We start from the raw sequence: 25946 nt of genomic DNA, 5'->3' as shown, positions 1-25946 counted from the left end.
GTATTGGGGACTTTTTGGATAGCATTGGAAATGTAATTGAGGAAAATACCTAATTTAAAAAAAAGTGAGATTGCCTTTACTGAGGAGGGGGAAGGATAAAAGGAAGGGTGGATGAATGTCAATAGAAATGATTTTAAAACAAAATAAAAATAAAAATAAAAATGTGTAACACACCTTAGCTACCTCCCAGGGTTTTGTAAAAACCCCAGAGTTTTCTATAAATCAAAAGATAAACTTATTTAGCAATGAATTTACAGAGTGTGGTGTTAGAAGACCTACGCATGTCCTCCTAGTGTTATTTCTTTCTAAATGAAGTTTAGACATTCACAATGGACTCTTGGGCTTTCATTTTGTAAATAAATATCCGTTTGACCAGCAGAGGGCGCTGAATCACTGTGCTCCAGAAACCAGTTCTGAGCAAATCACCAAGAAGTGAAATGACATCAGACAAAATTAAATGATCCCTATCAACTGACTCTGCTTTGTTAAACTCTAGAATCTTAAGGGAGGGGAAAAAAAAAGCATTTCAGTGAATTTGTTCCATACAAATATACAAGGCTAATTAAACAAACAAAAATTCTGAAAACACTGTTGGCTTATGGAACTCAAAAGATGTTATCAATAATCGATCTAAAAAAAAAAAGATGAAATGCATGTATTTCTCCAGTTTTCTTAGCTTGGTTCAGGGGTGTGTGTGTGGGGGGGTGACTGAACTCAGACCTGGAACACTTCTTACTTCCTTTTCTTGGTGCAGTAATTTCAGCCTGCAAAAGCCACTGGCCTCAGAGGACCCTCCCAGTGAAGGTGCTTACACAGCAGGCAGACCTTCTGCTCCAAGCAGCAAAGTCAATCACTGACACTGCCAATACACTGACCTGAGACTTTCTGGAGCCAGCAAAGCTTAAAGCAGCATTCTAGCTCATACAACTGGAAGGGTATTGCAACCATGTCTTGTGGGTGAATTAACAGAAGTGTCATTAGTAATAATAGGACTTGTAATTTGTGCAACTTACACTTGTTTGGGACAAGTCCCTGACCTTGCATGCCTTGTTTTCATTTGGTAATAACCCAGGTGATGGGTTTCCTAAAACCAGACTTATAGATTCAAAGTTAAGACACAGCCTCTTTGGGTGGTCTCATATGAAGATTATGGCTTCATCTTTCTCTGTCTAAGGGGACTGTGAAGATGGCAATAGTCAATACTCAGACTGGGCATATGACCCATCCTCAAGTGACATTCATCGCAGACCATACTGAGTTCTATATACTTAGGTACCAGTCTAAAGACAAACCATGTCTAGCCTCAGTGAGCTCACATACTGTCCTCTGCCTGCTGCTGTGACAGTCCTGTTTTATGAATGAGGAGAGCGGGATATAAAGCTGCCACTTGCTGAGTCACCTCAGATTGGTTAGCAAAGAGAATATTTCTAACTCCCATAAATCCCACAAAAGTATCTTCTGCAAGGTTCCTGGTAACTAGAATGAGCTAGAATTGTTTCTTCAGTCTTTCCTGGTGTAAAGCCAGAGCAAAAGGAGGAGAGGAAGGAGGAGGAGGAAGAAGAGGAGGATGAGGAAGAGGAAGGAGGAGAAGACGAACAAGAAGAGGAGCAGGAAAATTAGAAGAAAAAGAAGAAGAGGAAGAAAAAGGGGAGGAAAGACTAGGAGGAGGAGGAAGAATTAGAAGAGGAAGAAAAAGAATAGGAAGAAGAAGAAGAAGAAGAAGAAGAAGAAGAAGAAGAAGAAGAAGAAGAAGAAGAAGAAGAAGAAGAAGAAGAAGAAGAAGAAGANGGAAGAAGAAGAAGAAGAAGAAGAAGAAGAAGAAGAAGAAGAAGAAGAAGAAGAAGAAGAAGAAGAAGAAGAAGAAGAAGAAGAAGAAGAAGGAGAGAAAGGTGAAGAGAAGGAGGGGGAGGAAGAAGGAGGATAAGAGGAGGAAGAAAAAGAAGAGGGGGAAAAGAAGAGGAAGAAATAGAAGAGGAAGAAAAAGAGGAAGAGGAGGAGGAGGAAAAGAAGAAGAGGAAGGACCTAATCCTTCGAGATAAAACACTACCTATCAGGAATTCGCTACCTCTGACTTTTCTCATGGGCTTCTCTGGCTGGCAGGAGCCATGTGAAATCACAACTAAGACAGTTCTAAAAAAAGAGAGCCAATAGGTAGGGAATAATTAAGTAACAGTGTCTTGTCATTTAGATGGAGAGTGGCACACTGGGTGTTCTTACCCCCCAGAGTCTCATCTTTGTTCTTGTAGGTTCGACAGAGCAGGACAACTTCAATCCAGTACCAGTAGAGGAAAGCAGCTGCCACTAGAACGCCCACCAGCATCAAGGCCGTGCCGAGAAGGATGTATACAAACACCACTAAGGGAAAGACAGAGATCTGAGCAAACACATCTGGACCAACACAGCCTATTATGTAATAGAAAGCCATGCTGCTATCTCTGTCATCTCAAGTCTGGATGGAATTTTCCACAATTAACTCTAGAGAGCCAGGTTGATGGGAAATTCCTGATGAGCTGACCTACGATGCTGAGCCATTTTGCCTATTTTTGTTCCTACAAATATCTACAGAGCTCATCTGTACCTTTCCTGTTGCCTGTTGTAAATTACATTTGCGGGTGCTCATCCCCATGGAAGTCTAAACTAGGAGTCACATCAGCATCACCCCACACCCTCCATGACTCCACTTATAAATAAGGGATCTGCATAGGAAAGCTACCGTCATGGCACACTTACAGTGTCACGCTATGGCCAGAGGACATTTACTCTGCTGGACTGTGTTCCAGTCATCGACTGAGCAAGTCCGTGATTGGCCCAACCTCATCCCTGGACATCTTGCTAAGGATGGAACTGTTCCTCATGGGCATTTCTCAGAGCTATTGTCATGGTCTCTGGAAGCCAGAGGGGGCAAACGGCAAAGAAAGTGATGTCTGCACACTGGGCTGGCCCAGTGGGTGGGGGTAGGTGGGGCTGGGGATTCTTGTAGGTACAAGAGGGATAAGTGGGTTAATTGAGTTCTTTACAGAATGAGTAAGTGGGAAGGCTACATGAATGGGCAACAGCATGAACAGAAAGTCTGGGTGAGTTGAGTAATGGGCTCTTCTGCCCACAAATTAGTTGTTACGAAGCTCAGGTCAAAGTCAGTTGTATGGTCATAGTCAAGGCCTTAAAGGAACTACCATGGCAAAGTGCTTCAGTGTCTGGAAAGCTTTCATAGCGAACATTGATGCTCTTCTTGGCAAGATGCCCCTTCCCCTTCCAAGAAGAACAGTTGTCAATCTCTGGGAACAAACTTCTAGGCTTACCCCCTTCCTTCTTCCTCAGCCGGATGGTCCGTGTTGTGTTCCCAATGGAGTTCTGGGCAAAGCAAACAAACTTCCTGCTGAGATCTCTCTGGGTAACTTCTCTCAAGAAGATGGTACGTTCAATGACTTCATTCTTGAAAGTGGATTGAATCCTAGAAAAGGAGGGGGAAATTCACACCCACTCAGGAAGATCAACTCCCATTGGTGAAGCTGTGCTCAGAAAGCTGACGAAGAGTCAGTAGGAATTTCTCATAAGAAGACTGTAGAAGATCAGAGACAGACAGAGGAGGCTTGTTCTGCATCAACTGATGGAATCTGCTAAGGCTTTGCACTAAAGCACAAGTTACCTGTGGCCCTCCTCTGGTCTTCACTGTAAGAGTCCCCCTTTGGGAATGAAGAATATTGATAATTTGTGAACAGTCTCCCTCTGTAGACTGTTTCCTTCCCAAGCATGAAGCCCTAAATTTAATCCCCGGAACACATGTAAAGAGCCAGGCGTGGTAGCGTGTACCTGTAATGCCAGCATTGGGAAAGCAGACAGAAGTGGATGCGTATGGCTCAGTGGCCAGACAGCCTAGTTCAGTCAGGAAGAAATTCTGCTCCCCACCCCCAACCCCAAACAAGATTAGTGATCTTTGAGGAATGAAAGATGAGATTTACCCCTAGCCTCCAAATGCAAGTACACATATGTCTACATACACCTACACACACACACACACACACACATCATACCACACCACACCACACCTAATTCCTCTTGAGGCTTGCTACCAGGTACTTGGCTGAGCACTGACTATGGACTCTTTAATCTCTTCCCTCCTCGCCACATAAACTCTAAGGGGTCAGGATATAAACATCCTGACTTGGTAGTGTCAGGGGTAAAGCTCAGAGGAGGAAGAGTGGTGCTGGCCACAGTAGTGACATCATCACTACTGTGTGACTCTAGTATGTCCCACCTCCAGCCTGGCACCCAGGTCTCTGTCCCACCCAGAAAACTGTGACTTTCTGCATTTACTTAGTTCCCATTTTCTATGTCTGCATCATTCAGTGGTCATATTAAGGGACCGTGTTCAGATCGGTCATGCCGCTGTGAGCCTACAATCAGTCCACAGAAATTTCCTGCTTGCCACACTTTCTGAGGTACATGTGGCTTCCACCTCATCTGTCCCTTATGGCAGATAACCTTGAAAAATGAGGTTTTCGGTCATATACCTAGGAAATGGGGCCTCCCTCACAGAAGGCCAGAGTCACCTTGTACTCCTGGAAAGCAGACTGAAATCCACAGGTGGAGTGGCTTGAGAATCTGGGCTCTGCCTCACTTCTCCTACATAGAGTCTCATGCAGCATCAGTTTGAAATCCAATGTGTTCCTTGATTTTAGAACCTCTTGCTAAATGGCGTTTCCCTCAGTAAAATCTTTCCTTTACTGTTCATCTATACTTTTCAAAATATTACATTGGTCCAGTGAAATCCTTGAAAAACTAGAGAGAACATGCTGTGTATTCTTATCTGGAGCGGGGTCTAATACAGAAAATTGGTAGGACACATCTCCTATTGACATGTCTGACTGGCCATGATAGGTCCCAGCTCCTTTGCAATAGGATAGAGACTTACTTTTCTAGACATTGGAGGGCTTGGTTCTGAAGGTCTAGTTTTCCTTTCAACTGGTCAAGTTCTCCTTCCTATAAATTCTGGGGTGTCTGTTAGTCACAGATAACAAATGAAGTCTAGTTATCATAAAATGTTTCAGCCTGCTAGTATTCCAAGACAGACATCTCTCCTCTAAGGCTCTACTCCAGGGTAAGCCATGCCACCTATTCTCTTTTGCAAGAATCTATGCTATGGTGCCATTTCCTTAGCACCGAATAAAAGCAGAGTTGAAGATCTGGTGGGGCAGGAACCACCCTCTTTAGTTTGTTTAAAAAAAAAAACAAAAACAAAAACCTTTTGTGGGCTGAGGATTTGGCCTAGTGATAGAGTATGTGCTCAGCACAGTGGATGTCCCTGTCACCAAGACAAACTATGAAAGCTTGGGATATTGTTCAGTTGGTATAGTGCTGGCCTAGAATGCATGAGGCTCTTGGTTCAAACCCAAACATACAGAGGATATTGTGGTACATGCCTCTAATTCCAGCATTTGAGAACTTAAAACTTCTCCCACATAAAGAGTTTGAAATACATGAGATCCTGTCTCAAAAAATTAAATTAAATTAAATTAAATACACTTTAACATGGTCTAAGGTATTTGAAACCATTGTGCAAACATCACAGGGTATTTAACACAGGTAATATGTCTCTAACATCACTAAGTGATACAGTCTTAGGAGGTCTACTATAATATATAATTCCATCATTGACTAAATCTTCTGTATATCTAGTTTACTTTATGGCCTCATAAAGAGAAATGAGAAATGGAGTGCCTCTGTATTTTAAATAAATATGATAGATGAGAGATAAGAGAGAGAGAGGGAGAGAGAGAGAGAGAGAGAGAGAGAGAGAGAGAGAGAGAGAGATAATAGATAGATGATAGGTAATAGATGGATAGATGGATAGATAGACAGACAGACAGACAGATAGATAGTGTTTACATAGTTTTATTTTCACCACTAGTAGGCACGAGTGGCTACCCCACCACCATAAATTCTGTTTAGCAATCTCTAAAGGTTTAAAAGCACTAGTTTGGGTCATGATGGGTCATGATCGCAATCTTTTCTTACCTTTTCTCCTCAAATACTGACATTTCCCACTGCTGTGTAGATTCTTTGACATACCACTTTATTACAGGCTTTGAAAATCTTTGGAAGCCAAACTGTACTCTGCAGGGGAGAGTTAAAGGCTTTCCTGAAAATGCAGAGGTCAAGAAAACAGGAGGTGAGCATATTAGAACATTGATGTGCTGGGAAAGGACCATAAGGCTGCATCAGGATGTAGGCAGGTGTCCATCAAGTGGGTACCAGGAATAGCCAAGCATTAACACCTCCCACTCAGTAACACAATTCTGCTTACAATTGTCCCTTGTAGCTGAGTTGTGTATCTCAAATGTGTAGCTATGTCCCTAACATGAGGAAATTCACAATCAGGTTGGAGCTCTGTGAACAGACTACTCTTGAACCGAGTCTTTAACATTAGTGGTGATGTGTAAGATATATTAAAAACATCATTCAACTAGCGGATAGTTACATATTGAATCAATGCCATGAGGTTACCGTGAATGGAAATTCTTTTATAGAGCAAACAAAAATAAACACACACACACACACCTTACACGGAACCTCTGCAAGACCAATTAATGGTTAGAACTTTCATGATCGTCAAAGGATTGGCATGCTCCAGATCTACAGCATTGTGACAATTAATCTTGGGCCTTCTCACCATCCTTAACAGTCATTCCTTGCCCACCTCCATAGCTGACTTAACATCCTTATAATGATTAGGATGTATTAGTTTTTAAGCAATATACTAGCATAACAGACCACTGCCAACCAAAATGTTAAAACTGTCATCAAACAGCTGAGGTCTCCCTAATGCATCCTGTGTATCTGACCTTTTCCCCATTGTATTTGAAAATAGTCTTAATTTATTACTTTCTTTTTCCTGTTACCATAAAGCCTTATGAAGCTGTTACCTCATTGGGATATGGATTTGGGGTAACCCAAATCTGTGTTCCTGGGTCACACTCAACTCACATCAGACTCCAGAATAAACAGCCTGTTGTCACCTTTGAGATGAGAACTGTGCTTTCTCACAGACATTACTATAGCCATAAAAGGCCCAAGATAAATTGTAACAAGGCTGTGGAGCTGGAGCATCTAACCCTTTCCATGATCACTGAGGTTCTTGCTATCAACTGGTCTTGCAGAAGGTTCAGTGTAAGGTGTGTGCAGTTTAGGGAAGAAATCATTTAGATTCTCAGGGGTTCAGCATACCACACAATGCATGGATGGATGGATGGATGGATGGATGGATGGATGGATGGATGGGTGGATGGATGGATGGATGGATGGATGGATGGATGGATGGATGGATGGATGGAAGGATGGATGGATGTGCCAAGCATGTTATTGGACCACCCTCCCTCTTCCTACCCTTCCCATTCCCCAACCACTAGTGCAGATTATCCTACGCTTAGAATTGACTTGTGTATGAGTGGGTGGGGAATCCCCTTGCAAGCTCGTCTTTGGATCTTGATCTTTTCTACTAGCAATGCCTTAAGATTCACTGATGCTGTACACAACCAGGCTGGGTGTTTTTCTGCTTTCCATGCTCCTGTTTTTCCTCCTTGATGTTCCTAGCCCCAGGATGTGCCACTGCCGCCACCTACTGATCTTATACTGTCATAATAATTTGTTTAGATTTCTTTGTACAAAACTTAAGTCGTTCACATTTAAAATGGTAACTACTGCACCGAAACACCACCATTTTCTTTCAAGCATAACAATTTCTACTCTGCTGTGCATAAAACAATAAATATAGTTGACAAAATACAAGGCAGCCAGAATAAAGTCAATGTCTCCTCTATCCAGAAGAAGACACCATTTTGGAATCCATTTGAGCAAGAGTTGAAGTGTTTTTCTATAATTGTCTTAAGGAATAGCCCAAAAGTCATAGTCACAGGGGTCAATGCTAACTTGATGAATTCATACATCATTACCTACATGGAAACCCGTGCATCGAAAATATAAAACCACTTCATCTTCTTTAACTCACCAGGCACTTAGAATATGTTTCTTCATGCTACCTCAAGAGAAGGTCAGGATGCCATAGTGAGGGGCAAATCTGATCATTGAGGCTCCGGATTAAGAAACCACGAGGGGCAACAAAACTCATCAGGGCCAAGTGAAGGTACTCAGCGAATACTCTAGCTCAAAAGTCTAATCACTCTTCATGCCGTCCTCCAATTTACTCCCTGAAGCGCAGGGGCATCCAGGGATGGTAATAACCAGGTAGCTTACCAAGCTCTACGTCCAATGTGTCTGTAATGGGATCCAGAATTTCCGGCTTCACATTGATGTCCTTACCTGAAAGTTGAAAACAAAATTCACCCTTGGCGTTGAGAAGTCTGAAGGCCTGCTCATGAAGTTTTAGGGCTATTACATCAACACTCATATAACATGCTGCTGCTCCTTTTGATTTTCTTTCTTTTTTTTTTTTTAAATTTTACCCAGGATGCATAAATCTTGGAATTGGGATTTCTACTCAGAAGGTTGCTTCCTCGGGGCTGAGGAGAGAGCTCAGTTGGCACAGGGCTTAAAACAGCACAAGTTGCTGAGTTTGATCCATGGACCTCTCAAAATATTGCCCTCTCCCCCGTGGGCATGGTGAGCATGCTTGTAATTCTAGTGTGGAGAAGTCGAGTTGCACAGACCCCTCGGGCTCACTGGTTAGACAGCCTGGCTTACATGACAAGTTACAGGGCAGTGGGAAATTCTGTCTCAGCAGAAACTGATGGGTTAAACCTGAGAAGTAAAACCCAAGTTTGTACTCTGGCCTACAAACACACATGTGCACACCCACACATGCACACATGCATGCAGGCACGCATGCAGCCACATACATACACACAAGCTTGCCCATGAAATGACTGGTACACTAGGCTACAAATGTTAGGTAAAAACTAGTTCTTCATGATCCGTATTTCCTGTGGTACATGGTCTCCCTGGTCAGTCCTGCTCACTGCAGACTTGAACTTCCATCTGTGTCTCCTACAGGAAGGTTTCTTCTTGTTGCCATTTGGCTGAGTCACCAGCCAAGAGGAAGAACCCACCCAAGGAACCGAGCTTCCAAACCATCCACCCAGCAACCCTTAAACTCACGGTTTACCTTAGAATGAAGGTGCAGTGCGTCTCGTCTCTGGTTTTACTTGCCCTTTACCTTTCTGCCACAAAATTCCAAATGCACCTCCATTGGCCTGCTTTCTCTTGAAGGTGTTCTATCTCCCATGAAAAGCTGTGGTTTCTACAACACGTTGGCTCTCAGTTCTCACAGGCTTCCTCACTCTCAGTCCTCAGAGTCTTCCTCACCTACCTGGTTTCTCTCAAGCCATCAGCACCCATAGGACTCACACAATCCTTCTCCTGGCAATCTTGGCCTCCAAAGGTATTTTGCTAGCACACTACAAACTCTCCCTCCCATGGACACCAACCCACCAGGGTATGTTTCCTGAAGATCTTATTGTTTCACCCTCTTTTACACATGTTGGAAGTACTTCAGGGGCTTGGGAACCTGCTCTTTGACTTGGCCATTCTCATACTCCCATCCCCAGCCCTGAGATCTCCATCGTTAACCTTAACCTAATAACCCCTCTTTGTTGCAACGTTTTTACTGAAGTCCATCCAAATTAGCATCTGTGCTCTGTCTTCCATTCTCATTAAATAGCATTTACTGATGTACCCTCACAGAAAACTAGAATGTCTGTTCTTTCTTTTCTTCATTTGTTTTGTAAAACACATGGTGCTCTGTTGACTCAGTAACTCTGTTCCCTCTGCCTCCTGGGGTATCTTCAGCATCTGTCATGCTTGCTGACCACACCGACTCCCATTTTGCCCACTATCAGTAGAAGGCAATGCAGCCCCGACTCCCATTCTTGGCTTCTTTTATTCCTAGGCCCTACATTCTCATGGAATCATCTCCTATATATTTCTACCATTCATCTCTTCCGATTCATGCCCCCTTGTCATGTCCCTCCTGGCAACTGCCTGAATTAACCATGTCTTCCCTGCTTATAAACTTACTCTCAAAAATGTTACGTCTTCATGTTAATCAAAGTGATCTGCGCTAGGTACAAGCCTGCCCATGCATTGCAGTACTGAGTGGTCTTCTATTGTCCTTTGAATAAAAATTCCAGACTTGTCAGATGTGGTCACAAATGTCTATGATCCCAGCACTGAGGAGGCTGAGGCTAGAGATAATGAGTCTGAGGCCAACTTAGGCTACGTGTGAATTATTCTACCCTGGTATACACAGAGAGACCTTTACTCAAATAAGGACAGAAATGAACAAAAAACAAAAATCTCCACACACAGACAAAGAAGAATGAACCAACAACTTGAAACCAGTTTCAAGGATGGAGTGGTCCTTGCCGTCAGACCCCCAACCCCTACTTGATGATCCCTGTTCTCTGGTCTTCTCTCCCTCCTATGAATTGTGTTTTCTCACAAATCCTGGAAATGAATGATACTTCTGTGCCTGACAACACAGTGAATGGTACCACACACTCTTCTCTTCCTAATGAAATGAACAAGGTGCTCACTTTTCTTTTCCCAGGGCTCTGACTTGGATGTGGGTCAACAATGATGGACCTGGTGGACTGTGATGGTTTATATATGCTTGGCTCAAGAAGTGGCATTGTTGGGAGGTGTGGCCTTGTTGGAGTAGGTGTGTCACTGTGGGCATGGTCTTTACTACCCTTGTCTTAGCTGCCTGGGAGCCAGCATTTTGCTAGCCACCTTAGATGAAGATATAGAACTCTCAACTCCTCCTGTACCAAGCCTGCCTAGTTGCTGCCATGTTTCCACTTTGATGATACTGGACTAAACCTCTGAACCTGTAAGCCAGCCCCCAATTAAATGTTGTCCTTTATAAGACTTGCCTTGGTCATGGTGTCTGTTCACAGCAGTAAAACCCTAACTAAGACTTGTACCTTATCCATGCCTTTTGCTCCTTCCTCTCCTGTACTGGATGGTGACCTCCTGTTTTCTATTTCTCTGACCCATAACACCGTCATTTCTGAGAGGTCAGAGGACTGATCCTTAATCCAAAGTTAACACACACATTTTGTGTCTGTTCTGTGGGCATGCAGGAAGAAATCATTAGATGAGAATTAAGCATGACCAACAAGACAGGAATGACTGGCATAGATAAAGTAGACCTTCAAATGAGAGAGGAAAGTAATTTCTACCACTGAGAAGTTAGGGACTTGTGATATCTGCATATAAGAATATTCACACATCCCTTGTGAGAGAAAGTGATGCCAGTAATGTCTGTGCATAGAATCTCTCTTTTAAGGAGGACTCCCATATATGATGAAGCCATGAAAAGGGCAATGGCCTGGAAATAAACAGATATTTCTCAATATTAATCTATCCCAACTGGACTGTATCTTGATGTACACCCACTGGACTGCACCCTGCGGTAAGAAAACCAGGAGTAAACTCCATCAAGGTTTTCTCTAAGAACTAAGTCAACTACTCTATTGTTCTTTGGAACAAACCGTAACAACAAAATAATTTTATGGTTGGGGCTCACCACAACATGGAGAACCATATTAAAGAGTCACAGCATTAGGAAGGTAGACTATAATTTTTCAGTGCCTCATGGGAAGCAGATGAGGCACAGATCTTAAGCTGTAGCAATGATGTTCCTTTTCTTAAAAAAAATACACAAGATTTTAAACATGTGGAAAAAACCATTAACACATTTTAAACAGGTTCGTGGATGTCCCTTAATGCTTCATGTAAAATACATCTAATGCATATTTAAATTTATTTCAAAACTTAAACCAGAGAGAAAAGAATAGATATCCCACCTCAAGATGAACATGACCCAGAGCTGAGCCTCTCTGTGTGATAAAACCTCAGTTGATGGAGACACTGGGTTTGCCAACATGCAACCCTTTAATGGTTGCCAGTGTGTGGCTATCTCTGTTTTTTAGTCTAAAGGAAAATAATCACTTAACCAAATAAAGGTGATTTTCACTGGTCAACCAAGAGTTCAGAAAAAGTCACTTACCAATGGTTCTCACTTGAACCACAGCTCGGACTGTCCAGGAACTCACATTATCTGACTGGGTGTAATCACATACATACAAGCCTTGATGAAAATCATAAATATCTTCCATCTCAATTGGATTTTTCTTGTACTCGGGAAGTAGTCTTCCATCCTAATCCAGGAGATAGGGAAATGAACACCTTTCTATAACCTCAGAATCTTAATGATATTCGTTTCACACAGAGCAAAGCTTCAGAAACTCTGAACTTAGGGTCAACGAAGAAAATGTCTCTTAGAATCGTTCATGCAATTTCTGTAGTTCCTGATCTGGTCTCATTCTGGGCTATGGCTCCTTTACGCACCTGTCTTTCCCTGGGGGATCATGCTATGTGGGATCATTGCTTTCCCCAGAGCACAGACTGCAGCTCCAGCCAAAGCTTCAACAGGACTGAGATTATGAGAACAAAATCATCCCTTGCTCCCAGCAGAACTGTCATTTTACATCTCCAGAGGCTCAGAGGCAATCAGCTGTTATGGGCACTACCTATTTACAGTAAGGATGTGATGGGCACACCTTGTCTATAATTGTTAAAATAGCCATTGGCCCTAGGAAAGCAAGCTGGTAGGGAGTAACAAGAGTGGAAGCAAGTGAGTCATGGGTACGTGTTAGGGAGTAAACATGAGTCCCTTCTCCCAGCAGACACTGAGCCTCCAGGCTCTGAGTGTCGAGCTCTTCCATCACATCACACAGAGTGCTCAGGGAGCACTTGACAGCAGCAGATCTCGGCTCACATAGAACAGGGCTACCTCCTTGAGTCTGAGCAGAGTTGTGAAGACTGCAGAGGAACCAATTAAATATCAATGCCACTGTACTGGCTATTTTTGTGTCAACTTGACACAGCTCGAGTTATCACAGAGAAAGGAGCTTCAGTTGAGGAAATGCCTCCATGAGATCCAACTGTAAGGCATTTTCTCAATTAGTGATCAAGGGGGAAAGGCCTCTTGTGGGTGGGACCATCCCTGGGCTGGTAGTCTTGGGTTCTATAAGAGAGTAGGCTGAGCAAGCCAGGGGAGGCAAGCCAGTAAAGAACATCCCTCCATGGCCTCTGTATCAGCTCCTGCTCCCTGACCTGTCTGAGTTCCAGTCCTGACTTCCTTTGGTGATGAACAGCAGCATGGAAGTGTAAGCCGAATAAACCCTTTCCTCCCCAACTTGCTTCTTGGTCATGATGTTTGTGCAGGAATAAAAACCCTGACTAAGACAGCCACCTTAGGACATGTAAAGTAAAGTTTGGGCATGGGAAAGAAGGCTAAGAAGCCCAAGTGGACTCAGAATATGTTTGATCTTTGTTTCTCTAGGAAAGGGCTTCCTTAAGGACGTGTGAATTTAGGAGAGCCCAAAGCAAGAAAGGTTTTAAACCAGGAAAGTCACGTGATAAGACATTTTCAGTAAAGTGTCTACAGCTGGCTATGGAGTTCTTGGAGTCTGAAGTAAAGACTATTATAACCAACTTCCTATCACCAGGGTTTTTACGGCACCGTGGGGGTTCAGTCAATACCCAAGGAAAGATTTATCACCACTTCTGTCCTGACTCCAGCAGCCTAGCTCCATATAGGATGATTCTATGACACATGACCTTCCACTTTTCCTACGAGCATCAAGAGTAGATCTTTTACAATTATAATTTAAAGAAAGGAGACAGTAGAGACAACAAACTGGGGAGAGTCTGATCTCTACAGAGATGGCAAAAATCTCCTTTGCACATGACTCCATGTGGTTGTCATTAGATCACAAACCTCCCAGATACCACTGTGACTGATCTTCAGTCTTCTTCTTCTCTCAACTCTCCTAGCGTGCCAAATATCCCCACTTCCTCCTGGTGTAGGGCACACTGCCTCCCTCAGGAACCTTTAGGAAAGGGCACCTGGCATTGCCTTGGGAGATTGATGGAGAGTGTAGTCTATCACTAACATCCCTAGTAAGGTTTTCACCTAAAGGACAATTCCTCTCAGAGTGCCTCTCTCTTGAACCCCCTTTCTGCTTCCTCTCCATATGACCTATCACTTGCCTAAAGGAGTCTCTGACTTTAGATTCACATGGATTTTATCTCTATTATTAAAATGAGGAGACAAGTATTTTAGAGTTTAAAAACTAACAAGAGCATGCCTGGTAAATGAAGAACTGAATATCAAACATCATTTTTCTGACTACGAGTCTTATTTATTGCTTGAGGAATTTCCCTTCCACTGGCCTTCTCACAGGTAGAATCAGGAACTCCCCCTCATCCAAGTGTCTGGAGCAGTTCCTGTGGCCCAAGAAAGAACTTCTCCTGAGATGCCAAAAAGCCTGAGAGGGTCATAGAGAGTAGTTACAAGACAAGAGGAAAAGTCAGGGCAAGAGACAGAGACAGACAGCTTAAATATTTATCAGGTAATTGTGAAGATCAAGAACACTCCAGAAGTGAATAAGAAGAAAAGTCCAGATATAAAGCTTTAGAGAGCCCACTAAGAGCACACACGGAGCAGAGTGTAGACTGTGGGCAGTAGATCTCCTGGTAATCTGATGAAGTGATGACACACTGCACCATCACTAAGAAAGATGAAGATGGTAGACAAATAGACCTGTTCCTCTATATAGATAGTGACCATGGCTTAGTGTGTGTCATTTAAAGTCTTTGTGAAACGGAACTCAAAAGAAATGTCAAAGAAACATGGGGACCTCATGTGGACCTCATCACTCTATTCAGTCACATGAAAGACCTGCTGGAAGGAGAGGCAGAGATGTCTGCTCAAAGTACTGTGTTGTGCTTGGAGAAGGAGCAGTAGAAAATAAAAGTACAGAGGGGAAGCATCCACAGTGTCACCTGTGTGGAGAGTTGGGGGGTACTAGAAAGAACAAGTGAAAAACAGATGTTAGGGGTGCATGTAAGGAGAACAAAACCATTCCTAGTGGGAGAGCAATCGTTGTGATCTTGTAATGTACTATCCAGAATTTTACTTCTGGGCAGCACAGGACTAGGGAGCACCCCAAAACTGTAGAGTTATCAAGGAATAGTGCTTTCTATCTGGGATTCCTCCACCTGTTCCGGGGGACTTCCTGGGTCTATATTTTCAGCTTATTCTCATTGATGGACTTGCAATGGCTTCTTCACCATCATCATCATGTCTGGATTTAAGCAGATTCTATCTTTGCTATCTATGATCAATCCAGTTTTTACTGTCTACAACTTGGTAAACATCATGAATTCTTTTGAGCCTGAAAATTTGAAAATATTATGATTGCTTCTTTAACTTGTCCCTTGTCAAAGCATGTGATTATTCCTCTTCTTACGTAAGAGTATCTCCTCCCTTCACTCTATCCTCACTGTTATTTTTCTGGATCAGAATGTACAACAGGAAAGTTCAAACATGCCAGCAGGGTTCCACCCCTGCAAGCATGAGCATGAGCAAGCCATTTTTTATTTCCAATCCAGTAGAGTGTATATCATGCAAGAACTCTGCTTCTACCACACTGAACAGTTTACCAATGTTGCACTGAATGGGTTCCTTGCTCTATCTCTGTCTCAATGTTATTCTTTCCTAGTAAGAACCCTCGTACAATATCTTGCTCCAATCACCTGACAATGCTAAACTTATGCTTCAGTCCTGTAGTAATATTCATTTTAATATAATCCACGGCAATTAATAAGCCAAACATTTTAAATTATGGGCCCAATGTCAGTTCCCAGGCAACGTACTGAGTAAATTATTCAACAGATGGTGAATGAGCAGCTGGAAAGGAGGAGATGGTTAATAACAGCCAGCTTGTGTTCACTAACTAAGAGCTTATAAAAGTCATCTCATTTTCCTGTGTATTTGAGAACTTAGATTAGAGGCTCAAGGCACTATAGTAAGTACATTCGATCTTTGCTCTATGGTGTAATTTGAACAATACTTGAGTGATCTCCCTGTTAAACAATAAGATACGTATAAGCTGAATAATAGGATATGTGCGTGTCTTTTCAAATAACTGAACAGTAATACCCCTAAGAGATGGCAGTGTGCACCTGGAAGCATGCTCCAGAACCCACAGCCGAGAGAAAAAGCTGCCATCCAAGCTTGCTCAGTAGTTCTCCCTACTCCCCACACCTTTTTTTTTTATTTATTTACAGGTTTTGCTTTGTTATATTACAATGTAGGATTTTCTGTTTTTAAGGGATTTCTGTGTGTGCCAGTGTGTGTGTTTGCATCTGTATGTTTGTCCTATTCTGGTTTGTTTGGTTTTATAGTTGCCTATTTGCTTTGTAATGGCAAAGAATGATGGGGTGTGGATTTGGGTGGATAGGGGCCAGGTGGGGTGGCCTGGGAGGAGTTGGGAAAGGGGAACCCACAATCAAAATGTATGGTATATAAAATATCTATTTTCAATAAAAATTAAAATCATCTTTAAAAGAGTCATATGGTCACATTTTATCTATCAGCTTCAAAACTCTGAGAATGATACCTACTACACTGGGCTATAGAATTATAAAATCAAAATCCCAAGTTTTTTAACACACAATAATGAAATAAAACCAATGTATTAGTATTAGAATCTAACAGGAGTGAGCATAAAGTTAGGGACATGTATAATAGGATAATGGATTTGAATGCTTGGTTCCCAGTTGGTGGATCTATTTGGCAAGGATTAGGAGGTGTGGCCTTGTTGGAGGAGGTGTGGCTCCATTGGATGGGCATTCTCAGGTGGTCAAGCACTTGGAAAAGCCATAGCACAGTGAAAACATAGAATGTTTTTGCTTTTACTATTTGCTTACCAGTTTAGTCAACATCATTATAAACTTTCTCTTGTGCTCTTTCTCTGGACATCCCACCACTCCCACAAGCTTTGTACAAGTCACTAGTCACATGGTGATTTGATGTTCTTTCCTCAATGTCCTCCCCTGTAGAAACTATTCTACTCCCATGTCCTTTAAAACTTGCTTATAGGGAGTTCCCTTCCTCTTCCTTAGCATTGCCTGTTGTTTTCTAAGGCAGGAACAATGAATTCACCAGTCCTGAGTATACAGACACCTGTTTATGCCCTATCAGACCATGATATTCTTACATATTGACTTTTCCTCTGATACTGAACCAAAGGGTGATTCTATTGATCTGAATAGCAAGCTGTACTCTACATAAAGACACAACCATTTTAGAACATCTTTTGCTTAGGCACAGACCAGCCCTTATATAGCTCTGGGTCTTAGGCTCTCTAACTCATGTTTCTATAAAACACCCTAGAGACAGTATCATAAAACAATGCTCTTATACCAGTTTTAGCAAATCCATCCATACCTTATACCAGGTCATTTCTGGACTCTGTACATCACTTTGGCAGCTGAGACTGGGACAATGAATGGAGCCAGTACTACCAAGAAGTAGGACTTGCTCATCTTGTACTGTGTTCCCACAGGACATGTTTCTCTGAGGCTTAACTTCTAAGACTGTCTTGACACAACAGGCCATATCCTGGGGGCTCCTAAGAGATATAGTAGGTCCTGTGAGCACTTGTCTAGATAACAGAAATGTTGAGAATATTTTCAGACTGGGATGATTTAAGGACGTACCTAATTCTGGGTCTACAAATATATGACCAAATGCTGTTCATTTGTGGGGCCAATATATGCAGCATGCCTTTGCTCTGCATATGAGGAGAGTTTCTACTGATCTCCTCTAGTGGACTTCCACTCCGAGGTTGCATGTACCACTGGACATCAGATAGGTCCTTCTGACTGCCACTGCAAGGTTTGTGAGCAGGACCTTGTGTTGGTGACAGTTGACTTGCATGGGAGAATTTTTGTTCCTGAAGCTCTTGTAAGTCACAAAATAGGACAAAATTCTCTGCACCCCTTGCAGAATATGTCCACAGAAGTTTTTTGGTAGCACAAGCTGAAAATTACAGCAAATGAAACAACACAGAGAAACACATTAGAAGGCGGAATTTCCATTTATATCATGAATAGACTCAATATAACAAATGACTAAGCTCTGTATTCTATGTGTACTGTGTCCATTTCCTAGATGAAAATGGTTCTTGTTTTGATTAACTCTCAATGGGCTTGTATTAATTTGCTATGAGTAATAGAATCATCTACTCCTTTTTGGATGTCCCCCGTGAGCACCCAGCTGTGGTCACTGGGATCCCCCAGGGGTATGTTGTCTGCTGAAAGCAGCCCTGACCCAGAACTCTCCTCCTCCCCCTTTTGACAGTGAGAAGATGCTGTGTACTAATAGATCAGCCTGCTGATGTATCAGATCATCTGTCAGTTCAGCTTTTGACCACAAGACTTGCGGTGTTAATATGCAAAAGAAAACCCATACCTGAATGATTAAATCCTGTGGTCTTCTCTCCTACAACAAACCAAAGAAACATCCAGCCCAAACAGAGCATGGTTCTCCTTTGCTCCTGTCATGGCTTCAGCTACTTCTGATCGCCAGTGTGGAGGGTGCAGAGAGGCAAACCTCTTTCTCTGGCATCCTCTTCACTTCTAAAGTAGGAAATGGAGAAATCAAAACCTGTGGCCAAGCTTCAAGTCACACAGGAAACTCTGAAAGAGCACATCCCACCCAAACAGCCTTCAGAAGCCCAGAGTCTGCGTGGGTATTTTCAGAGGCATGAAACGGTTTCTTCCATGTGTCATCTCTAGCACATACAAAGGATGCATATCTCAGATCCAGGGTCCCCTGAGGACATTACATTCTCTGAACATTTCTCTTCATGGAATTCTTTTTTTTTCTTATAATGCTCTCATCTATTGTCTATTTCTATTAGTAATTTGGAAAAATAATGTTTCCCCCTTAAAGGATTGACTGATTTATATAAAAATCAAAGGGAAGCTGGTGATTAAACTCCTATGTATAAAACCTCAGAGAATCTATATTATTAAACAGTAATTTAAGATTATCAATTAGATAACTAGGAATAAGAGCTTGTGGCTTGAGGTATCACTGTGACACTTTAAGATATAAAAGGAGAGAGCATGTGTTCTTAAAATTGAAAGCTAGACATCAGCTGGATTCACAGTGTTTGTCTCCTCTGTAGAGAAAGTGACTATGGGAAACTTTAAATAATTTATAAGCAATGATCACTAGGAATTTGGAAAGTATAAATTCAATGAGCATGTAGTTTTGAGCAGAAAATAAAATGTTTACTTGTAGGGTACTATTGTCTAATCTGACATTAAAATGACTAAATTTGGAGGATAGGTTTTCTGTGAATGTCAGAAACTGCCAAGGAATTGGGGTGATCATCCATTTTCTGTGGCTGCTAAGAGATGGGTTACTAAGAAAGGGGGTGAAGATCTCAGGATGAAGAAAGAATGGGATAAAACTGTAGACAAGAATCATCTGCTATATGCAATGTGCTGAATGAGAAAGTCAGGACAGCAAATATTAAACACTATTCAAACAAAAGGACAAGCCGGGTGGTCATGGAGAGGATGACAGGTCAGCTGAAGAGTGTAGAGACATGGAATAGCAGAACATGCTGGAGCAGTGTACATCAGCACACAGGAACAGCAGTGCACAGCAGTGCACAGCATCAGCATCAGCACACCCAAGCATCAACACACATCAGCAGCAGTGCACATCAGCTGAAGCACACATGAACATCATCAGTGCACATCAGTGAACATCAGGAGCACTGCACATCAACAGCAGCTCACATCAGCAGCAGTGCACACTAGTGCATGTCAGCAGCAGTGAACGTGAGCAGCAGTGAACATCAGCACACAACATCAGCAGCAGCAGCAGCACATACCAGGATCAGTAGTTGCAGATCCTCAGCAGGGAGGAAAGGCAACATCACCCTCATTCAAAAGCTAAGCCACAAAACCCTGGCTGAAGACTCAGAACAGCTCACACAGTTCTTGCCAAACCTCCAACTTACTTAGGAGTTTGGGTTGAGACAGTGACTCCTCCTGAGGAAGAGGTCAGCACTGGAAAAGACGTCAATGGTGTTACCCCACTAAATACCAGAAAGCTGTAGCTGGATATACCTTAGAAGGAAACCTACTGTTTAAGTCTCAACTGCCCAAGGAACATGATCACCAAGAACAGCCAGAAGCCACAAAGCCTGCAATCAACTTGTTACCTTCTCTGGATGGAAGATATCTACACAAAGCAGTTACAGAGAAGGATGAGTACACATAGGCATGCTGAGAAGCAGAGGGGCAAGAGGCTGGCCTTCAGCAGCAAAAGGGATGGCCCTGGGGGGGTCTCACTTTCTGTTCCTAAGAGCTGACCTCACCACCTCAAGATAACTGTGTAGCCCAATCTCCTCAAGCTCAAAGTCAATAATTGGAGTCAATTGTCTGCTACAAGGTTCATTGCTGGCAGGACTCTGAAACCCTGGGGAGGGATCAGACTTCCACAGTCCCATCTCTTCATGAGGGAATGCCTTGCCCAGTAGGCTTGGAAAGCACAGAACCTGGTATCAAATGCAGAGTTCTATGATTGTATTACCCTCAGTGCACTAGGGGGTGTGGAAGAAACTGCCCAACACACGGACTGTCAGATGTGGCACCTCAGACTCCTGTTGTTCCAAACAGGGAAGTTTATGATATGAAGAAAACTCTGGTGGGCACTGGAGATTGGAGTAGTTCAAAAATTCATCACCATCCTAAATATCAGGGAAGATAAGAGCCTTCAAGTTCCTGTGAGGTGCCTTTTCCTTTCTAATAGACTCTGGTCTCCAGCACATCATGTTTGTGCTACTGGTACTCCATTTTGTCTTTTTATTAAACTTTTAGAAGTATTTTTTAGCTTTATTTTTTAAAAAAGAGTTTCAATATTATTATTTCTATCCTCCTCTTAATTATCTGAATCTATTCAGTCATTATTCCTACATTTGATCTTAGCCAAAAGGCTGAGAAGTAATCAGGCATTTAAATTCATTTTGTTCATTTGCGATTTCCTCTATTTTTGCAATGTTCTAATATCTTTTTGCCTTATTTCTTTCCCATTCTTCTCTCTCTATCCTCACTCCCTTGTCTTATTTCTTTCATTTGTTGCTTTCACCTTTATCTAAAATAATAACTGGCTGAAGAGCAGACCCCACATTAGCATTGTACCACTTTGTATCCCATGGTTATTGCTGGTGTAGTAATTTGTTTCCACTGACTTTAAGAGTATGTGTGAAGTTTGCTCTGTTTGTGTTGTTACTCTTTTAACGATTTATTTACTCTTCCTTGAATGGTCCTGAGGAGTTGTGTCCCCTCAGGAGAATCTCAAATAAAAACAGAAGAGAGAGCTAAAGCAAAGAAAGAAAGAAAGAAAGAGAGAGAGAGAGAGAGAGAGAGAGAGAGAGAGAGAGAGAGAAAGAAAGAAAGAAAGAAAGAAAGAAAGAAANAGAGAGAGAGAGAGAGAGAGAGAGAGAAAGAAAGAAAGAAAGAAAGAAAGAAAGAAAGAAAGAAAGAAAGAAAGAGAGAAAGAAAGAAAGAAAGAGAGAAAGAAAGAAAGAGAGAAACAAAGAAAGAAAGGAAGAAAGGAAGGAAGGAAGAAAGAAAGGGAGGGAGGGAAGAAGAAAGGAAGGGAGGGAGGAAGGAAGAAAGGAAGGAAGGAAGGAAGGAAGGAAGAAAGAAAGAAAGAAAGAAAGAAAGAAAGAAAGAAAGAAAGAAGGAGAGAGAGAGGAAGGAGAAAAGAAAAAATGCCCAAACTATAACAGAGAAGCTCAATTAATTGATTAATTAATCATGATTAATTAAGGTAATGTTACACATCCAAGTGATGATGACACCTCAATTCCTAAGCCTAAGGACAACAGAATGATTGCCTTGCTGCGCAAATAATTCAAAGTCAGCAAGTAAGAATAATGAATTACTTTAAAGAGGAGGCAAGCAAGCACCAAAAAGAAGTAAAGAAATAAATTCAGGGTATGGATAAGAAAGTGAACATTGCAAAAGAGAAAGTGGAGATTGGTAAATCATCTGGGAAGAAAATAGAGATTTCAGGAAAATAACCCACAGAATGAAAAACTCAATAAAAGTTTGACAATGGACACATAGCTATGGACAGTGGAGCTATGATGAAATGGAATATCAGAGACAGAGACCAAGGACACATAATCATGTCATGCATACATCAGTGGAGTAGAAATAAACAGAAAGATGAAATACACAATATACAGAAAACTATTCGTTAACAGTTGCCAATTACTACACGGAAATGGGCATATAAGCCCAAGAAGTATTTAGAACCTAGACAGACTGAGGAATGATGTCTCCACAACACATGGGAGTCAAAATGCTGAAGTTCAAAATAATCAAACAATGTTAGAAGCTGCCAAAGAACAAATGTTAACTTATTATTAAGGCAAATCTATCACAAAACGAACAACCAAACAAATAAATTATACCTCAATGTAATTCCTGAAGGAAAGTATCTAATGATGTATCATAGCAGTGAGAACAGGTAAATGGCAACAAAAATAACTGTTTTCAGTAAAGTTATCTTAAAATAGGTGAAGAAAGAAAGAAAGCCAAAGATGAGCACAGTCAGTATCATGACATGACTTTTAAGCTGTCATTGTATTCAGAAGGAAAGCCAGGAAAGTGGATAACATTTGAAATGTAAATAAAGAAAATATCAAAAAAAAAAAAAAGAATAAGACCTACACTTACACAAGTGGGGGAACAAAGAGAGCCTTGATAATGAAAGAATACATTTCATGAGAAGAACAAATAGACAAAAGAAAATTAGGAATAGCACAGTCATTTCTAAGTTAGAAAACCAACCAACCTTTAACATAAAATAGGAAGAAGACAATTAAATCAACAAAACCTTACGTAGGAGGAAACAATCTCCTTTCAACAACAGCCATAGGCGCAAGTGGTTGTAATTTGCTGATTAAATCTCTCAAAATGGCTAAACAGATTAAAGAGTAAGAACCTATTGTTTGTTGTCTACAAGAAACACTTGTCTTTTAGTTAAGTGTTTGTTGTTACTGTTGTTGTTTGCTCATTTTGTTGTGTTTTGTTTTATCACTGTGATCAAGCACCATGACCAATGCAACATGTAGAAGAGTTTATTTGAGCTTATGGTCCCAGAGGGCTAGAGTCCATGGTAGATAAGTGAAACATCACAAAGCATGGAGTGTGAACTGGGAATTTCAGGAATCTTTATGTTCTTAATAAGATTCTTCCTCCAACAAAGCCACATCTCCTAAATCTACCCAAGCAGCACTGTCAGCCGTGGAACAAGTATTCAAACATCCAAGTCCACAGGGACAATGGTCAAGCCACCTTTTTGGCAAAGGTACACACAGACTAAATCTGAAACAATAAAAGCCAACACACAAACAAAAGCCAGGCAAATTGAAGCAAAAATATAAACATTAATAGTTATATTTATATCTAAGAAATTAGACCCCATGTCATACTGAAAGAAAGTTAATGCACATTAATAAACAAAGTAATTCATCAAGAAAATAGAATTACTGTAAACGTGCTGAACACTGGGGTACCAGATTTCAGCTAAAAAACAGTACTGGACACAAACAGATTCACTCAGCTAAAAAAACAGAAAATGATTTGGATATCCCATTTTTTTATCAATCCAGATAAAACATCAACAAACTTGGGCATTAACCAGTACCACAGCTCAAATGGGCTTACTAGATATCTATAAAATATTCCAACTAAAATCTTCGAATATACAGAATTCTCAGCAGTCATGGTAGCTACCATTATTGTTATTGTCCACAGACCAGCCAAGAACAAAGCCATTCTGAAAAGTCCATACTTCAAGCCCTTGTCTGTTTTTAAAAGACCACACAATCTCATTCTACCATTACCCAAATGCATCAGGGATTCCAAAAAGATCATCCAAGAGTAGAGCGTTGTACTTGTTGAGCATTTTCCAACTTAAACCAACATGGCTGCCAATTCTGCATGTGAGAGTAAAAATGACTGACAGATACCAGCAAATGTAAAACTCAAGTTTGTCATTCTGTAAAACATGCGTACTGTCATTCTTATTGTCCCAGTAGAAAACCAAATGTTGCATCACTCATAGCAGCGGTGCCCGTTATGAAACAATGACCACATACCTGTTCAGTAGTAGAAGGGAGGAATCATATCTGGAGGGTTTCAAAGTTTCTCATCTTGCCACCACTATTCGCCTCCTCTACAGAAGGAGGTAGGAGGCCAGTGAGATGATCTGAAGATCTGCAAGGTCTCTTTCCTAAAATTTTCCAGAAGACTTTTATTTAAAAATTCTCTTTTTCTCAGAAGCAGAAAAAGTTACCCTGAAGTTATTCAAAAGATACCAAATTTGACCATATTTTAGAGTAATAATGAGCTAAGTTTTTCAAAGAACAAAGCATTTGCTGTGAGGAGAAAAATGAAAGCTCTGAATGAATCACCAGGAAGACTCTCAGTCCTGTGCACACCCTTAAAATACAAATAAAAAAGAGATGCTATGGACTAGTCTAATAGTTGCAGTATTCAAAGAATACTGATAATGCTCACATGGTCAATAGCAGCTTGTTCAATGCTTGCCTCCAAAGATGGACAAGTAATGTGGCCATTCAAATTTGATCCACATTTGATTGAATCCCTCTATTTATAATCCTTTCAATAAAATGTAAGAATCGCTGTTTTAAAAAAAGGTTTACTTTGTAACTAGTCACTTATACAAGTTAAGGTAAAAAAACAACACTGAGATACAAATGTTGCTGCCTAATAGCACATCTGTGATTAAAAATATTCCACAAAAAGCAACTGTTTAGCAATTTACTTTTTAAGTCCTTTAAAAATATATATTTGGGTTAAGGAATCTAGCGAAAGAATATTCTGGTCTCTTACCTTTGTTTCCTGCTCTTACATACACAACAAATAGAGAACTTCAAGTCTTTATGTCAGTGAATGGCAGCTTGTGCATCTGAAAAAAAAAAAGTGTGAAAAACACCCATTTTCAAAGGGTTCTGCTACATTTTTTTTTTTTTTTAGCAAGAGAGTTACTTGAAGATGTAAGAATATCCAACTCATACAGTTTCAAGATAATAAGTTACACCTGGACAGAAAAGGACAACCTTGGAATTTTGTAAAGGACCTCTGGTGTTGGAAAATGCCCAGTCATAACAAAGGAGAAATGAAGTAAACTACCTTTATCCACAGAAGAAAACTCCTGAAATAAAGCATTCAAAGCTGTCCTCTGGCCAGCCTCCTTGACAAGAAAGGGGTTGTGGTTAGGTTTAGTTGAAACGGTGAGTAAGCCTGCTTCCTTTACAGGAATTTCCTGTACCAAATGTTAACATTCGACATTGTTTCTCAACAGGGGAGTTCTTTTTTATTTCCTCCTCCTCCTCTTCCTCCTCCCCCTTCTTCTAAAACAAGCACTGCCAACCTTGCCTTTCATTTCAAACCTAAAGGCTTTCTTCTGATGAACTCTCTCCAGCATCACTTTTACAGAGCAATAATTTATCAATGAGGAGAGTGATATAACCGTAACTTTGAAAGGCTCAGAGGCTATGCTTGTGCACCTTGGAATGCCTAATTAAGAACTGCACTGTAATTAAAACAATTTAGAGGACCGTGAGACCACACTAGTCCCAAAGCCTCTTAATTAAACGGTACCTACTCTCCCCATAAAGACCAAGCTGAAGCAGCGGAGCACAGCAAGCCATGGGGATTGTTTCAGCACAAGGCTGGAGAAGAGCATTAAAAAAAAAAAAAAAGCAGAGCCCAAGTTCATGTCAGAGTGGGGGCAAGGTAAGTGTTGACCTGAGGTGAAGGTGAAAATCTAAGAGAAGAATTAGCAACTGAGAGCAGGTCTAAGCCAATAAATAAATAAATAAATAAATAAATAAATAAATAAATAAATAAATAAATCATGCATTCATGCTAGTTGTGAAACTAGCTCAAATTCCAAAAGGATTTGAGATTTTCCTACCACCTATTGCAGGTTCAGAGGAAAGCACATGAGG

The 25946-nt window shown here is 41.2% G+C and overlaps 1 protein-coding gene across 1 annotated transcript in view; it reads right to left on the bottom strand.

The window, feature by feature from the left end:
• The window catches only part of Il18rap (interleukin 18 receptor accessory protein), a 31395-nt gene extending 6155 nt beyond the window's left edge, over positions 1-25240 (bottom strand). Inside the window, exons 1-11 of the mRNA XM_021174189.1 lie at positions 25126-25240; positions 24826-24901; positions 24069-24202; positions 18344-18510; positions 17590-17911; positions 17318-17501; positions 12026-12176; positions 8251-8316; positions 6016-6139; positions 3300-3451; positions 2218-2355 (exon numbers count right to left, since the gene is read on the bottom strand). Of these exons, the coding sequence (XP_021029848.1) occupies positions 2218-2355; positions 3300-3451; positions 6016-6139; positions 8251-8316; positions 12026-12176; positions 17318-17501; positions 17590-17911; positions 18344-18413 (1207 nt within the window). The 5' untranslated portion in view covers positions 18414-18510; positions 24069-24202; positions 24826-24901; positions 25126-25240. The remainder of the gene's footprint in view (positions 1-2217; positions 2356-3299; positions 3452-6015; positions 6140-8250; positions 8317-12025; positions 12177-17317; positions 17502-17589; positions 17912-18343; positions 18511-24068; positions 24203-24825; positions 24902-25125) is intronic.
• Positions 25241-25946: the final 706 nt, after the last annotated feature.

The sequence above is a fragment of the Mus caroli genome, chromosome 1 (genome assembly GCF_900094665.2).
Source record: "Mus caroli chromosome 1, CAROLI_EIJ_v1.1, whole genome shotgun sequence".
Lineage (NCBI taxonomy): Eukaryota > Metazoa > Chordata > Mammalia > Rodentia > Muridae > Mus > Mus caroli.
The sequence above is the reverse complement of the archived record's forward strand: the minus strand, read 5'-3'. Positions and strand labels throughout refer to the sequence as shown.